Below are 16059 nucleotides of genomic sequence, written 5' to 3' on the forward strand. Positions count from 1 at the left end.
CATGATGTAAATTACAATAACAACCCTAGTTGGCTAATTACAAGAATGCCCACTAAATAATAACTATTTATAACACTTCTTTTCTTATCATATATTTGCAGAAGTCTCCTTCAAATAATATTGCATATCCATTCTCCATCATTTGTCTGACACTTAGTAGATTATGCTCCAAGCTAGAAACTAATAGAACAACATTAGTATATTTAATTCCTTTTTTATTCAGGATAGAGATCGTATATTTTCCTTTTCTCTTCATGGTATCTCCATTTCCCAGTGTCACTTGAGACTTTTTTGTAGTCTTCAGCTTGGAGAAAATGTCTCTTGACATGTGGTTGTTGCGGCCGCTGTCGACATACCACTTTTTGTTTTTCTCTTCATTCGTCGAGTGACGAGTATAGAAGAGGTGATCTTCTTGCTCATTGTCTCTTGAAAAATTTGCTCGTTGGCTTTTCTTGAAGAAACAATCCTCCTCCTTATGATCGAACTTGATGCGGTTTTGACATTTTCGTTTTCCTCGAAACCAACATTCTTCTTCTTTATGATTATTATTTTTGCAAATCCCACAAGGAGAATATTTTCTCTTTTCCTTGAAATTTTTTCTATTTTCCCAATATATGGGTTTATCTCCTTCTTTAGGAAATCCTTCAAACTTTCTTTTTTTTTTCATCTTTTTGAGATCGAATATTCATTTTGGAAAAGTCTAGTATACCATATGGTATAGCATGCCTCACAAAATATGTGGCTATCATTGATTGAAGAAACAACTAAATGATCATTTACCCCTTCAAATGGCCCCATGTGCCATACAATTACACATTTGCAATAGGTATATGGTATGATAGACAAACCCATTGATTTTAGTTTGGAATGTTTTTTCTATAGGACTTTCATTTCGACTACTCAATTTTTTTCTAAATGCTTCTAGAGAGCCTATTAATTCTGTCACCGAAAGATTTGTTATTTCTTTTGAATTTTCGATGGCAGTCACTATTGGATCATATTTTTCAGTGAGGCTAATGAGTATTTTTTCTACTACTCTAGTCTCACTAATATTTTCACCATAGGCTCTTTGATTTACTATTTCCTTGAGTCGGAAATAGTAATCTTTTATGATCTCAGAATCTTTCATTTTTATATTTTCTAGATCTCTCCTCATAGTTTGCAGTTTGACGGAACGTACCTTTGCTGTTCTTTAGAACTCCTCCTTTAGTAGATCCTAAGCTTCCTTTAATGTAGTAGCTCCCATGATTCTTGAAAAATTTGTCGTCCACCGCTTGTTGTATGGCGAACAGTGTCGTAACATCTCTTTGTTTCTCCTTCTTTTCTTGTCGTAGTTGCTCCACCGTTGGATTTTCCGGAGTCGAGAACCTTTTGTCTACTATGTCCTATAAATCTTGAGACATGAAGAAAGTTCTCATTTTGATACTCCAAAAATCATAGTTTTCTCCCTGAAAGATGGGAAGAGGAATTGTTGATGACTAGTTCGAGGAGGAGGTAGACATGGTGGACAATTTTTAACGCCCCAAGATTTTGATCGAAGCAAGCTATGATAAACTCCCCAAAGTTTTGATCGAGCAGAGGCTTTGATAGACGCCCAAAGTTCTTGATTGAACTAGGCTCTGATTCCACTGTTAGTTTTTAGAAATTGTTGTGGGTTTATACAACTATTATAATTTGTGGTTACCACAAGAGTTTGTGCGGAAGGTTTTAGTATGTGGTGGGCAGAAAATATCATTTAGTCATTTAGGTTTTTAATTAGCTGATTGATTTTAGTCCATTGATTTTAAATGGTTCTTTATTATTCATTTGTTGTTTAACATTCCTAGTTGGACTTCAATTAGGTTTGTGTTGTTGTTTATTAGGAGGACAAGGACAAGGACCTGTATGGTGTATTAAAACAAAAAAATAGTTCCGCTGCAAAATATCTTTAGAAGGATAGAAGTTAGTCTGTTCCAAGTGAACTTCTAGTAGTTTTGGTTGATTGACATTCTCTCGAGACCAGTAGAGAATCATAAAGAATCATTGAAGACATTCTAGAAGGAGATCAGTTTTATTGAATTGCAAAGAAGATTGAAGATCTAGATTATTCTGAATTTGTTGTAGTGTTCGTTTTACGAGTGGTTGTAGAACTCTATTCAAATTTATCTAGTGAAATTCGGTTTTTTGGGTTTGTACCCCGCTGTCCAATATTTATTGTTACTACTACACAAAAACTTTCAATGACACCTGAAAAACGTCATGAACGAAAAACGTCATGAAAGACATTCGATGATGTTTTTTCACCGTCATTTATATCGGTGTCATGGATTCATACCTTTTTAATGATGCAAGTAAAATGTCATGAAAAGTCTTCAATATTTGCTAAGTGTCATTGAATATGTTTCAATGATGCTTACTAAGCGTCACGGAAGATTCTTCGACATTGTTTTCCAAATGTTATTGAAGATAATTCATGACACTTTTGAAACGTCATTAAAAAGTTTAGGGTTTAAGGAGGGTGAGTTTGGCCACTGGTGAGTGTAAAGTGGCATGTTTTTATAGGAACAAGGAGGGTGAGTTTGGCCATGAAGTAGGATTTAAAGTTCTAAGTATTGGAAAGGATGATGAATGGAGGACCCTGAAGCTGCCCAACAAAAATCAAGAATGGGTGCTGAAAAGAAGTAATATCATAGCAGTTCCAGATGAATCGGTAGCTCATTCGATGCAAATTATTAGAGTCGGAGAAGAGTTGAAGGTAAAAGTTGTATCATTTGATATATGGAGTAAATGTTTCACCGTCACCACTGTGCCTCAGGGAGTTTTCGCAGACTTGCAAAGAGTTTTTATTCTTCGTTGGTTTCAAACTATAGCTGTTGTTGTCTTGTTGATATGGTAGGAGAAGCCCTTAACGTCTTGGTGTTACAAGACTTGAAGGAGCAGAAATGGAGTAAGATCACTGTTCCCTTGAAGTTTTTGAAGGACGACCCGATTTTGAAAGATCAAATTCAACCTGTTTTAGCTACCACGTTTGATGAACTCCAGTTAAACAATGCAGTGAGAAATGTTGTTCTTGTATATGATATGAAACAGGAGATAGTTAAGGCCACATATACAAAGTCCACAGAGCAAAGAATAGCCTTCGTCAAGCCAAGCCTTGTTACTCTCAAGGGAATGGAGAAGGAAGATTAGGGAGCAATATTGTAGTTTCTGTTACGCACATTGGTTCTTAACTTCTTAAAACTATTTGTCATAAGTTATTTTGATCTAAATGCAAAGCTGTAAGCAAGAAGGAGATTTTATAAATGATCTTGCTGTCTTGCACAAAACTAGCCATTTAGACTTGGTCATAAGTTATAGCTCAGTTCTTTATCATGTGAAGAAAATCAGTAGTAAAAACGGTGAACACTGCCTTCTACAGTCTACACTATGCCTCACTCGGACAAAAAGCCTTTCCACCTATTCTACTTATTTTGATCTTTTCACTCGTACAAGAAAGAAATAAAGGCCATATGATGGCACAAACGACCAAGGCATCAAGTAACTCAACCTACACAAAGATCCAAATGTTTTCAAATACATCATGCTTCTCTCTAAAATCATTGGCTTCTACACATCATCATTCTAACTACTTTAGAAATCAATTAAATTGATAGATTTATGAAAAAATATGATCAAGTAATACAAAGCGTGTCGAATCTAGAATGTGTATACCAAGTGATAATCTAACAAAGGTTTTGGTTACATGAAGTAATACTATAAGATCATCATTATACAAAGAAGCCAATACAATATAGTCTGTACTCTAGTCCAATCCATCATCTTCAACTCACCTTCTCTTTGTCAATTCAATACTGTGAATACCAAACCGAGATAAACTGAACCTGCTTCCAAATGCCCTAGATGGGAGCCTGTTTCAAATCACCAAATGATGAAACCAGAAAATCAGGATATACTGAAAAACCCTCACTTCTTGATCTAGAAGAATATCAAACTGTATGGTCTAAAGCAGGAGTATAATGATCACCTGAAACCCATTATGTATCGTTCAGACACACAGGGTTTCATTAATCTATAGTATGGTGATAGAGCTATCAGCAACTACGATCCCCGAGGCTGTTGTATCATCTATCTGTCACAGACGTAGAATTTGATTCCGGATCACCGTTCTCTTGACTTAACTGGCTGCTCAGAATTTCCAAAACATTATCTGGTGGACATTTGTCTGCCTGATTCTTTGGAGATGTTTGGCAGAAGCATTCTGGCCAAGAATTTGTATAGAAAGACTCTGGTGGGATCCGCTTGTGAGGGCCGCCAAGGTTTGTTTGAAGCATCACCTGCCTAACAGCTTCTTCAAAACCTGCTTTTCGTCCTTTCTCTCGATCAATGAAGATAGGAGCGAGGGCTTTTCTATCAGGTCTAATTGTTGTCCGGAAACCATAATAGAGGCGGTGTCCGAGGAGATTGTTGGCAAAGTTGCTAGGTCCATCATATGTGGGCATAAAAATATCAGACAGGAGACAAACCATGTAATCCACTGCAGACCCTAATAATCCCTGGGTGTTCTCTGGTATCTCATCTGAGTGCTCCATAGAACTGTGGTTCTCAAGGTGAGGGAACAAAGCACGGAATGGTTTCATAAATCTCTCCCCACCAAATAGTTCACCAGCAGCTAGGTAGATCCTGGTAGAATTGTTAAATTCCATTGCGCGTAAAATGAGACCGACCTGCGTAGAAAATGGTCATACTTCAGTCTATATGAGAGGAAATGGCATCTATGACCTGCTATATCACAAAGTGGAAAGCAAAACATTACAAGGTAATGATGCTAAGTAATTTCCTTTTGGGAAAGCAAAACATTACAAGGTAATGATGCTAAGTAATTTCCTTTCGGGATGATGTAATATTCTTGATGTCCAACACCAAAATAAGTTTCTTGACAGCATAGCCAAAAAAACATTAAGAAGAAAGACAATATCACCTCTTCTGGAGTTAATGGGCATTTTCCAATTGCTCTTCTTTCCTTATAAACAAGCTTCTTTGGTGCAAAATTTTCTTTCCGATACTTCTTCAAAATCTCTTGCTCTTTTGGGTTAAAGATATCAAAGCACCTGCAGAACCATCATACCCAATGGTATGCTGTTGTCAGAGCCATTATCTCTCAACATGTGAATTTTATTCATGAACTAGGAAAAAAAAAATCCAATGTCTGGATATGCATGCTAAACAGTTGGAATGACGTATAGGAAAATAGTCTAGTCAGTGTATCAATCCATAATAAAAACTAGTAAAATGAGTTAACAATAAAGGTAGAAGACCTGTTTGGTCAATTCTCACCCTGCAAATGCCAGCATATCCATCTCAAAACGAAGATGTATAGACATGAAGGGACCTTGTGTGCGGAGCTTATCAACTATTGACTGACTCAACTTCATAATATTTGGCTTAAATATCAGAGCATGATAGTTAACCCTGCACCGCAGTCTTTGGTACTCGGCATTATCAATTTCTTCCGCCAAACGATGTGAAAAGGGCGTTAGATAGATAGCCCCATGCTCCTTCATTTGCTGAAGAGCTTCTGTAGTATACCAACTGATAGGAGCATCTCTTGGTGGTCGAAGCTGAAACAAGGTTTAGAGGAAGATAAATACTTCACCTATTGGAAACTCTAGTTGATTTCCAGTTGTACAATGTAATGAAAACAAATATGGATTCTATACCTGTACAGCTTTTATCTTCTTGGTCTTCCCATTTTTGCGAATTTCAGGTATCTTTTCTACAATTTTAACATCAAACCTTAAGGACTTGATAAAATGATCAACATCATAGATTCCCCGAAAACCACTGCACATGGAAAAGATAACATCATGGAGTCAAATTCATTGACTGATTTATACTGTTGATACAACAAGCATTAAAAAGACCTGAGTAGACATGTTAGTCATAATTCCTCAAAACAAAATCATTCCTTTCTGAAGCTATTTATTGTTTATGATGTTTTAAGAAGCTGAAGTGAGATATTCATATACTATGCCAAAGGCATTTATGCAGTTATCTCGCATCTTTAATATTCCATTAATTGTTAGCCAACTTTTTGACAAAAACTGCAATACTAATATTATTTAGAGCACAGAAATTACAATGGTTCCATCTATTAGCCTCTTGTACACCACTGGGCAGTAGACGAAGATAGCTGAGCCATCCTACATATAGACCAAAGTGATTTCTTCTTTTGGTATACTTGCGATTTCAAATTCATGGAAGAAGTTTTTACATTTATAAGGCAACAAAGTTGAACTTTCTTAATCTCCTATATCCTATTTATACCGGTAAGCACTGCAACTCAGATCTAGAGAACCCAAGTAGAGAAATCAACCTGTGTCAACCTGTTTCCCAGAAAATCTTATGATTGGTCTGTAAATAATAAACTCCTCTTTTACAAGTTTCAAGAGTGTTCTTAAGCTCAACTAACAATAAACTGGAAGCTTAGACTATGTTCATCAAATATTTATATGATGTAAGCTTTAATTATCTTTTCCAATGAAGAAATTTTATCTGAGAAAGAAAAAGATGCAACCAATTCCTCCCTGATTCCCAAACTATACAAACCAGTAACTTAATGAGGCCTACTTTATGGGATACATATACCATATAGTTTAGCGCCTGTCAAAGTTTTGTCTATCTTATAAAAAAATAATAATAATAAAAATAAAAAATAAAAAAATAAAGAAGTGCAACTAATTCCTCCCAATCGCCAAACTATACAAACCAGTAACTTAATGAGGCCTCCTCTATGGGATACATATACCATATAGTTTAGCACTGTCACAGTTTAATCTATCTTAGAAAAATAGAAATGCAACTAATTCCTCCCTGATCGCCAAACTATACAGACCAGTAACTTAATGAGGCCTCCTCTATAGGATATTAGGATGCATATACCATAGAGTCTAACACTTTAACGCCTTTCACAGTTTTGTCTATCACAACTCTCTTCGGTTATTGGCCTCAATCAGAAAATTTAAACTCATAGTTCAGAAAAAGGAATTTGAATGTGGCAGGTGAAACACTATCTTAATGTTAAATTAAGATTACATCACCATTGAAAAATACCTGTCATCATGCCAAAATGAGTTCGCGTCCAATTCGGGCAGCACAAGGGTAGCATTCATTATTCTTGCTGCGAGAACCGCATTACAGATCTGAACAATCCGAGAGAGGACATAAAATATTTGCTTGTAAGAGCAGGAGTGAAATATGGAATTAATAAAAATAGGGAAAATGAAAAGATACAAACCGCAGTACGTTGTTGATTGAGACCACCATTACAGCGCACACGTAGGTAGCCGTTAGTCTCGCTTGGTGGAGCTGCCACAAAACCAGAAACATAAGTACACTTGTCAAAACTTTCTTTAAGAACTACAGAACTCATCAACAAAAGAATGTCATACGAGGCCAATCTGATCGCGGAGCCGATGATGGTTTCCATCCTCCAGAGTCGGCACTTCTCCAAAGTTTTTCCACATTGATCTGCTTATGCATGCTAAGAGAATTCAGAGTCCAAGTTTCAACAAACAAATAGAAAACAGTGTTCCATTATTTTGATAATTCTATTAACATCAAATCATCTTCCTGTAATACTTTCAAGACACTTCTGAACAGAAAGAAATGTAACAGCCTTAAACATCATTTCTTCCCTATTGGAGACTTATATGATTATGTAAAGTTCTAAGCAGTATAACTTCACTTCCGCCCCCTTCTGACCAATTTTTTTCTTTTCACTGGGGCATCAAAGTAACCATAGAAGTCCCTAGTAATGTTAAGTTGCTGATTTATCATCAAATGCATCTCAGATTGTGTGCCATTACCCCGAAATTTCAACAATCTCATATGTACCAATGATACTACTCGGTAAAAATGACAAAAAGAAAGGAACTTAGTTCCTAGGGACTATTCAACTGCTAGTAAAGATCCCAAGTAACACTTGCACACTACTCAAACATAATAAAACGACTCCTAATTCCAATTATTCAAGCACTAATCCAACATCGCATTACTAATCACATAAGGCAATTCCGAAATACAAAAAAAAAAAAAAAACCGAAAGGCGCTAACCTCAGAGCGATAGGCAGATCCAGCAGCACCGCCCTTGGTGGCGGAGGACGTGAAGAGCAAGGAGACGGTGCAGATCAAGAGGACGACAACGACGAGCAGTAGCTTCCCAATCTTGGCCTTGACACTTCCTCCTCCGGCGACTTGCTTCCCATGCTGCCGATTATAAAGCGCCGGTCTGCAAATCAAATCAAATTTCAAGATTTCAGATCGTTTTTTGGTTATGCAGAAATGTTTTAGAGTGGGAGTGAAGATTTTAGCTAGCTACCTTCGCATTGCTTCAGAAGTTGAGCTTTCTCACTCTTCAACCCTCACTTTGTTCTTTTGTTCTTTGCTGTCCTGCATCTCTCTCTCTCTTCTCAGAGTCTCCAGTCTCGACTATATATTCGTGTTGGTCGGGTCGGGTTGGGTTCGGCCGGGTTGGTGGTTCTCACCTAAATGTTTGATTCATTTTTATGTAAAAAACTCGGGCTGGAGCAACCATTATATGTCATTCCGCTATCATGCACAGGTAGACCACTGTTATTTTATATATCACAAGAAGTAATGAAAGAACCACACAATGATATGTTGGAAATATTGTGTTAGAAATCGTATAAGATAAAGAATTAAATTTAGTTTACATCATTGTGGTTTACAGTTGAATTCATGTTAGTTTTTAAACTTTCAATTTCATCAAATTACCTCCCGAGCTCTTGTTTTTCTGCTTGCCGTCTCCTATTACTCATACTCAGACCCAATCGAGACGTTGAAATTTGATGACGTGTGATGATGTTTTAGGGGTTGAGAAGCTAAATTACCAGAAAAACAAGAACTCGGGGGTAATCTGATGAAATTGAAAATTTAGAGACTAATATGAATTCATCTCTAAATCACAATGGGGTAAACTGAATTTAATTCTAAGATAAATATAATCAAATAATCTAATCAAGTAAGCATATAATATAAACATAAATAATATAAAGAAGAAGTGGATTGGAGAGTTTCTCATGAGATCTACAAAAGAGGCACGTGAACGTTGTCCTTAAGTCGTAGAGGCCTCCCCACGTGCGGGTTATGACGGTCGTCTACAAACTCCAAGATACAACCCTTGTAGTCACACATGATGTTTAATCTGTTTTCCACGACTAACGGTAAACGGGGTGTCAAGTGTTTATCGAATAGTCCAAAGTAAATAAGTAGGAATAAAAGAAGGAAGATGAAGAGTAAGAGTATGTGAACAATATAGAATACCTGTAATTTCCAAATTTACTAATAGATAAAGTAGTCTTACTCAATCTCCAAGATCTATTTACCTCAATCATCCTACTTCTGATCCAAGTCCTCAACTCTCCATTCTCGTGCCTTATATATAAGTATATAACCCCTTTACTGTGTCTTCAGGAAATGACCCATATATTAGTAGTTTCATTTTCCAGTATTCACTTCCCCCAATAGTGTATCATCATGTGGCAGTGCATAGATGGATATGTGTGATCTGGGTTTTCAGACGAACAAAACCCTAGGTTTTTAGATGAACACACTATTGTTGGTTTTAATTAAAAATAAGATTCAAAACTCAAAATTCTATTTTAAATATTATTTATTCAAATCGAAGAGTCATGTCTTTTTTAAGAGTTATGATGAGTTCTGTAAATACTTCACTTTTGAGATAAAGAGTATAGGTATCCTATATTGTTCACATATTCTTACTCTTCATCTTCCTTCTTTTATTCTTACTTCTTTACTTTGGGCAATTCAATAAATATTTAACACCCCGTCTACCGTTAGTCGTGCAAAGCATATTTGACATCATGGGTGACCAAAGACGTACCTACATACAAGCTACGGTGTGCTACAACACACCCCAGATTTTGAAAAAAACATTACTTTGTAGCATAACTATAGTTCAAAAAAATATATTCTGAAAACAAGCCCACCCCAAGTTTTATACTTAGCTCATATGTAATTGTACTTGGTCCATATGATAATTTCCCTTGTTTTTCTCATTAAATACATATTGTTTATTTTATTAGAAGAAATTGATTTTAATTTGTTTTCTATATATTTTGCCTAAAAACTTGCTCTTTTAGTATATTAGGTCAACTGCTTCTCTTAATTTTTTTTTTTCTTCCCTACATGCTATATCGTTCTTTCTGCATTCTTTATTTGTGGAGGCAGGCAGGCAGCCGAGAGCCGGAGACAACTGTCGAGCTTTCTCTCTTGAATCTTCATGTATGAGTCCTAGGCTCCTAACTATATCGTCATCTTCAAGAGACTTGCAATTTCATTATTCATATAGCTTCTTCAACCACTTTTTCTATAAGAGTAATAAGACCCTAGACATAGTACTCGGTGTAGTATTCTTTATATTGTTGCTATAGATTTTATTGCTACATTTGTGAATAGATGATGTAGCCATGTAGGTACTTATTTATAATGTCTAATAACTCTGATCCTAAGAGACCAACCAAGAAAGCAAAAACTCTTGATTCATGGCTCAAGAAAATAAGAGAAAATCAGAATAACAGTGCCCCCTGACTTCTAATGAGAACTTATTTAGGGAAACTATTAAAGTAAACAAAAAATTTGCAAGGAAATTTGGATAATCAATTAATTTCTTTTTTGTCCTTAAAGATTCATAATTTCCAAGTTTAGAGTGTCAAAGTGTCAAACGATGTAATTGTTATGCATATGAACACTCATTTCGTTATATTTCACATATTTTCATTTTCACCCAAACACACTATTCATATATGTATTTTTCATCTTGTTTATCATTTTCATGTTTAAGAATTTAAAATGAACAATGAATTTGTAAAGATTTCTCAAGAACTAACACAAGTAATAGATATGAACATCTATAAAATGTTAATTTATATAAATATGCACTAATTATACAATAATAATAGTATTAATATAGTCACATAATATGATATTTCAGAGCAACTTTAGCAGACTCTCTATTTTAGTTTTTAGCTATTTTAGAGAGCGTGTTTAGCTTTTTTGGATGTTTTAGGAGCTCCAGCAAACTAGCCAAACTTGAACTATTATGACTTTTAGTTATCTCGTTAGCTATATTTAGCTAGCGAGATGACTCAGATGAGGCTAGTTATAATTTAATACATTCCTTATAAGATATTTTATGTGATATATAAATATATTTAAATTATTTAATTTCTATTTAAAGAATAATGTTAATGTAATGCTAGCTAAAATAAAGAGTATTGATGCAGCCATATTTCTAAAATTGCTAGCCAAAATGACATTTTAGCTAATTTGACTAAAATTTAACTTAAAAATGGCTAGCATTGTTTTTTTTTTAACAGGTAAAGCCATACGGCAATTTCATTGATACTCAAGCTAGAATGACACGGATACATGCATTCCCTTACCAAACATTTGGGCAAGTTAAAGACGTGGCATGCTATGGCTAGCATTGTTAAAGATGTTCTCATGAATTTTTAGATTAAGGGTATTTTTGGTACTTTGAGTTGTGTATTTAGTAAAATATCCGAATGAGAAATTAAATAAGTGGTGTATTTAGAAAAGGATGTGTATTAAGTTATTTGGGGAGCGATAAAACGGTGAAAAAAATGATTCATTTTGGTTGTATTGAAAAGTGTAAGAAAACTTTATTCACTTGAAAACAAAAGTTTAAGAAGTGGGAATTATATTGCATGTACGCCTCAAAATCCTCTTCTAATAGCTAGATGCAAAGCCAAAAGGTCGAGAATAAATAGAATTTCAACACAAGTAACAATTCAAGCAAAGATAAAGAATTTATTAGAAAAAACTAATAATCCATCAGTTTAATATCAAAATACATAAACAATTATGCTAGGCCTCATCCTAACTCTAGAAAAAGTGTTTAGCTACTCATGTTCAAACAGAACATAGTGGAAAATCTTGAAAACATAAAGAAAATTATTGAATGGAGATAGAGGTGAACATGGTGATGATGGCATCAGCTTCTTGTGATCAAATTTGGGTACTTGCGATGGTCCCCCGATATTGACATATTTTTCCTTTATATATGCAACTTTTTCTTCTTGCTTTAGGCTTAGGGAACTTCCGAATCACTTAAAAAGAAAGTAGATGTGGCATCTCTAAAATTCCAAAGAAACATATGTTGGACTCTCAGATTGAATAAAGCACATATATATCTAGAAAAGAAGAGTTACCTAGAAAAGAAGAGTTACCTAGAAAAGAAGAGTATTTCCACATCTATGGTTGTCCTCTACGAGATGCCATATATTGAAAGCGCTAAATAATAGACTCATTGTTAACAAATTTCAAGATATATAGTTAAACTGTCATTTATCCGTTGGTCTCACATTCGATTCCGAATTCAATTCTTACGATATTCTTGGCAGAGAAATCTCTTTCAATAGAAGTCATTGCGACATGAAGTACAAGTGTCAGTGAACGAATAAACAAAAGCATATGTCTTATGCTTCCTTGTCTCAACTAATTTTTTCGCAAGATCAGCAATCCCTTGCAATTGTTTAAACTCGTCATTAGATTGCATATCATCAATATATGTCTCCAATTGAATCTCTAGCAATAACAACTATGATGTAGAAAAATCTTGTGGACAATGCTCATAAGAAGTTGTCATCGATGTCCTTGATAATCCACGAGAAAAAGTTATCATCAATGATGATTCACGAGTTGATAATGAATTGGTGGGCTTCCCTTCGCTGATATAGGATGAGTTGAGTAACTGCGACAATTGGATCCTATTTTTATCGGAGACATTCTTCTTTTTCTGCCAATAGGCATCAGTGGATCCATCTAGGCAACATTCTATGCTAGTTTATTGTTTGCTGATTTTTGGATTTATAATAGGTTTCATCTTTCTACTACTATAAAGCCATGAGTTCAGAAAATTACCAAATTATGTTTTGTCTAAAGTACTCTTAATGAATTAATTGAAACAATTGCATTAAAAGGTTAATATAAGAAATTGCAAAAAAGAAAATAAACAAAAAATAGAGAGATATTTGTAGAAAAACGTGGGTAGTAGGAAATTAAGATTAATAATTCATGATTTTGTGAGTCTCGTGCTATTGTAGCTAATGGCTTCGTAGCTTATATTTTACTGGGAAACCATGCCAGAGTCATTATTACCATCATTACCAGGGCAGCATTCGCTTGCTTAGTTAGGATGGTTAAGAGGGCCGCCATCAAACATTGGACCACGTTTTGTGCGACTCCAAGAGTAGGGTTTTCTCAGTTTTGTTTTGCATAGTTACTTTTCCTGTTGTTTATGGACCTTACTTGTTTTATTGTTTTTTTTTTTTTTTTTAAAAAAAAACTTAGAAACGCATCAAACTTTGCTTGTTATAGGTTGCAAAAGAATAACTAGGATTAAGACATGTTAAACAAAGGAGAAGTTCAGTACTAGCCTCATTGAAACAGTGATCTAACTCTCGAAGTTGGAAATCAATTAATGCCCAAAAGAATTCAAAATGATAATAATGCATATTGTCATTTCTGGAGCTTTACCCCTTCATTTTCCTGAACATACATATAAATCATCCATGTTTAGAACATTGATATTCTCTTTTCCACTAAATAGAGCAACTTTCTTTTAATAAAGAAAGACATCTCCTCTCCCTCATAGTTTACAATTGATTAATAATGATCTGAATATGCTTCTAGTCGAATTCGATAATGTACTCGAGTACTTTGTACATTTTGATTAATAATGATCCGAATATGTTGATTTTCATTCATCAAAGCCTCAAAAAAATGCACTGCTTAATTGTGGACACTTTTGATCTTCCCTACATGATCATACAATCTTTTTTTTCCTTAAAATTTCGATAGCTAATACTAGTAAAACAATCATCTCCTTCTTTATCACCAAGATTTTGTTTGAACAGATAATAAGACAGGCAAAATGCAACATCTTTCGATATGCTATATTCTAACCAATTTGAAAATTCATCAAACCAATTTTTGTTGGACCTTCGACTCGCTTTCGTCGTCGTTGTTCTTGAATGGGGTGATGATTTGTAGGCTGATAAGGAACTCTTAATAAATACTCTCTTTGAATTTTATCCTTAAGATATGACATTTTAGTCCTTAATTTCTCCAAGATAAGAAGGAAAATCACTCAAATATCCCTATCTGATTCTTCTACATTCTTTCATTCTCTACGAGAGGTGAAGATACTTCTTTTGATGTTCTTATAAAGCATCTCTTTATCTCTCAAACCTGCAATTTATTAGAAAGAGTGATTAATCAAATTAATAACTCAACAATACAACAAGTCATCAATCTGGGAAAGAAAGTTTAGATGAAGAAGTGGAGAACAGACTTGCAATATGCTTTAAACAGGGGTGAATTGTAAAAGATTGGAGATCAACGACTACAAGAGTCAAAGTCAGACTCAAAGAGAGACGAAGGCAAAGAGTTGAAGCCGAACTAGAAGTAAAGAACTTTAGAAGACTAAAAGTTTTGGTTGCTTGGGTTTTCTCAATAAAACTAAAGAATATGAAAGATATGAGGGTTTTTTTAGCCACACGAAAGGTTTAGGATTGAGATTAGTTTTTACATAAACAAATACGATTATATGATATATCATTTAGAAACAAAACCAAGCATTAAAAAACAAAAATACCTAGCTACAAAATTCAAATCTCCAGTGGGGGAAGTGGCCTCTAGTGGCCCTGTCATAAGCCCACCATTGTTCTAATAGGTACACTCTTGTTTGTTTACTTATCTGTTGCTACAATCGAGTTTTGAGTTTCACTTAAAAACTAATTTTAGTTAGTAATTAGGTAACTCGATTTACAGTATAAAATTTGCACTAAATTGACTAAAAAATAATAGGGTAGTTTTTTTTACGGGAAATGAGTCAAACTCAGATAATATTTAACGACGTCATTCCGTCAAGGTTGCGAACGAGTACCCCATAATACGTTGCGTGACTGAACAAGCTACAAAAGCAGACAAACCAATGCTACCAACAATTGCCTAGTGCAATCGTTTTATTCACTAACTAAAACTACAAACAAATATCGAGTGCAACCGTATTATTTACTAACCAAAAAGAGCTACTATAAATAAAAATGAAACAAAATTAAAATCCTCCCAAGCATTATCTTGTCCAAAATGAAACCACTATAAAGATCCTCTAGACGCCTAAGACCTCCATTGATGTACGTTTCGAAAACATCCCCAGCCACAATAGCATTCTAGAACAAAAATAGTACATGGGAAGGCGTAAGAAAAATGACTTGACCTAGGAAGTCAAGTCAAAGTAGAGGCCTAAGATCAAAGCCCAAGACAACTGCCCAACCCTTCCTATCTAGTGCCAACGAGGTTAGGCCAATCCCGACCTCTAATCCTCACTAATACTGCGATCTTGGGCCACTGCTACCACACTCGACCATCGATCAAGTTCTGAAAGATCTGAATAAGCCAAAACTCGCAAGTCGACGTCGCACAATCATAGTCGCTATCAACCAAATCACGATCATGGACCTACCTTTGTGTCTCCGAAGCCGCAAGAAAGTATGTCCACGCTACCAATATCGATCAGGAATTCAGGACCGTCCACCACTAGCTAGAGTGAAGCCGCCATCGTCGCCTGCTTGAACACTTTCTCACCTAAGAAAACCTAAATAGAAGTAATAGGGTCATTGGTTCCTTACTAGTCATTTTCATTTACATACAATGTTAATTCCCTCGTCCTTTGAGTATTGTGTAAATAAGAATGCTCTTGGTGATTATTATTTTTTCTATTTGTGAAAGAAGAGAAACTTATTTGTTTCTTGGAAAAAAAAGTCTAAACAATGGCTCACCTTTTACAAAAGCTACATTTTGGTATCTCACCTTCAAAAAATTTCAAAACAGTATCTCATGTTTTTACTCCGACCGAAGTTTGGTATCTAGAACTGTTAGCTCTATTAAAAAACTAACGGTAGAAGGGTACTTTTGTCTTATACTATTATACTATCTTTAACCCTCTCTCTCTCT

General features: G+C 35.0%; 1 protein-coding gene and 1 pseudogene across 1 annotated transcript; one reads left to right on the top strand and one right to left on the bottom strand.

The window, feature by feature from the left end:
- LOC101295514 overlaps window positions 1-3168 on the top strand; it is a 16078-nt pseudogene extending 12910 nt beyond the window's left edge.
- Window positions 3169-3611: 443 nt separating this feature from the next.
- LOC101305653 (uncharacterized protein At1g04910-like) lies at window positions 3612-8436 on the bottom strand. Its single transcript, XM_004296943.1, has 9 exons — window positions 8357-8436; window positions 8092-8266; window positions 7428-7506; window positions 7274-7344; window positions 7090-7178; window positions 5697-5820; window positions 5314-5597; window positions 4958-5087; window positions 3612-4703 (listed from the first exon to the last, which is right to left on the bottom strand). The coding sequence occupies exons 1-9, from the start codon at window positions 8362-8364 to the stop codon at window positions 4101-4103; spliced, it is 1563 nt and encodes a 520-aa protein (XP_004296991.1). The 5' UTR covers window positions 8365-8436; the 3' UTR covers window positions 3612-4100.
- Between the last annotated feature and the right edge of the window lie 7623 nt (window positions 8437-16059).

Source organism: Fragaria vesca, linkage group LG4 (genome assembly GCF_000184155.1).
Source record: "Fragaria vesca subsp. vesca linkage group LG4, FraVesHawaii_1.0, whole genome shotgun sequence".
NCBI classification, from domain to species: domain Eukaryota; kingdom Viridiplantae; phylum Streptophyta; class Magnoliopsida; order Rosales; family Rosaceae; genus Fragaria; species Fragaria vesca.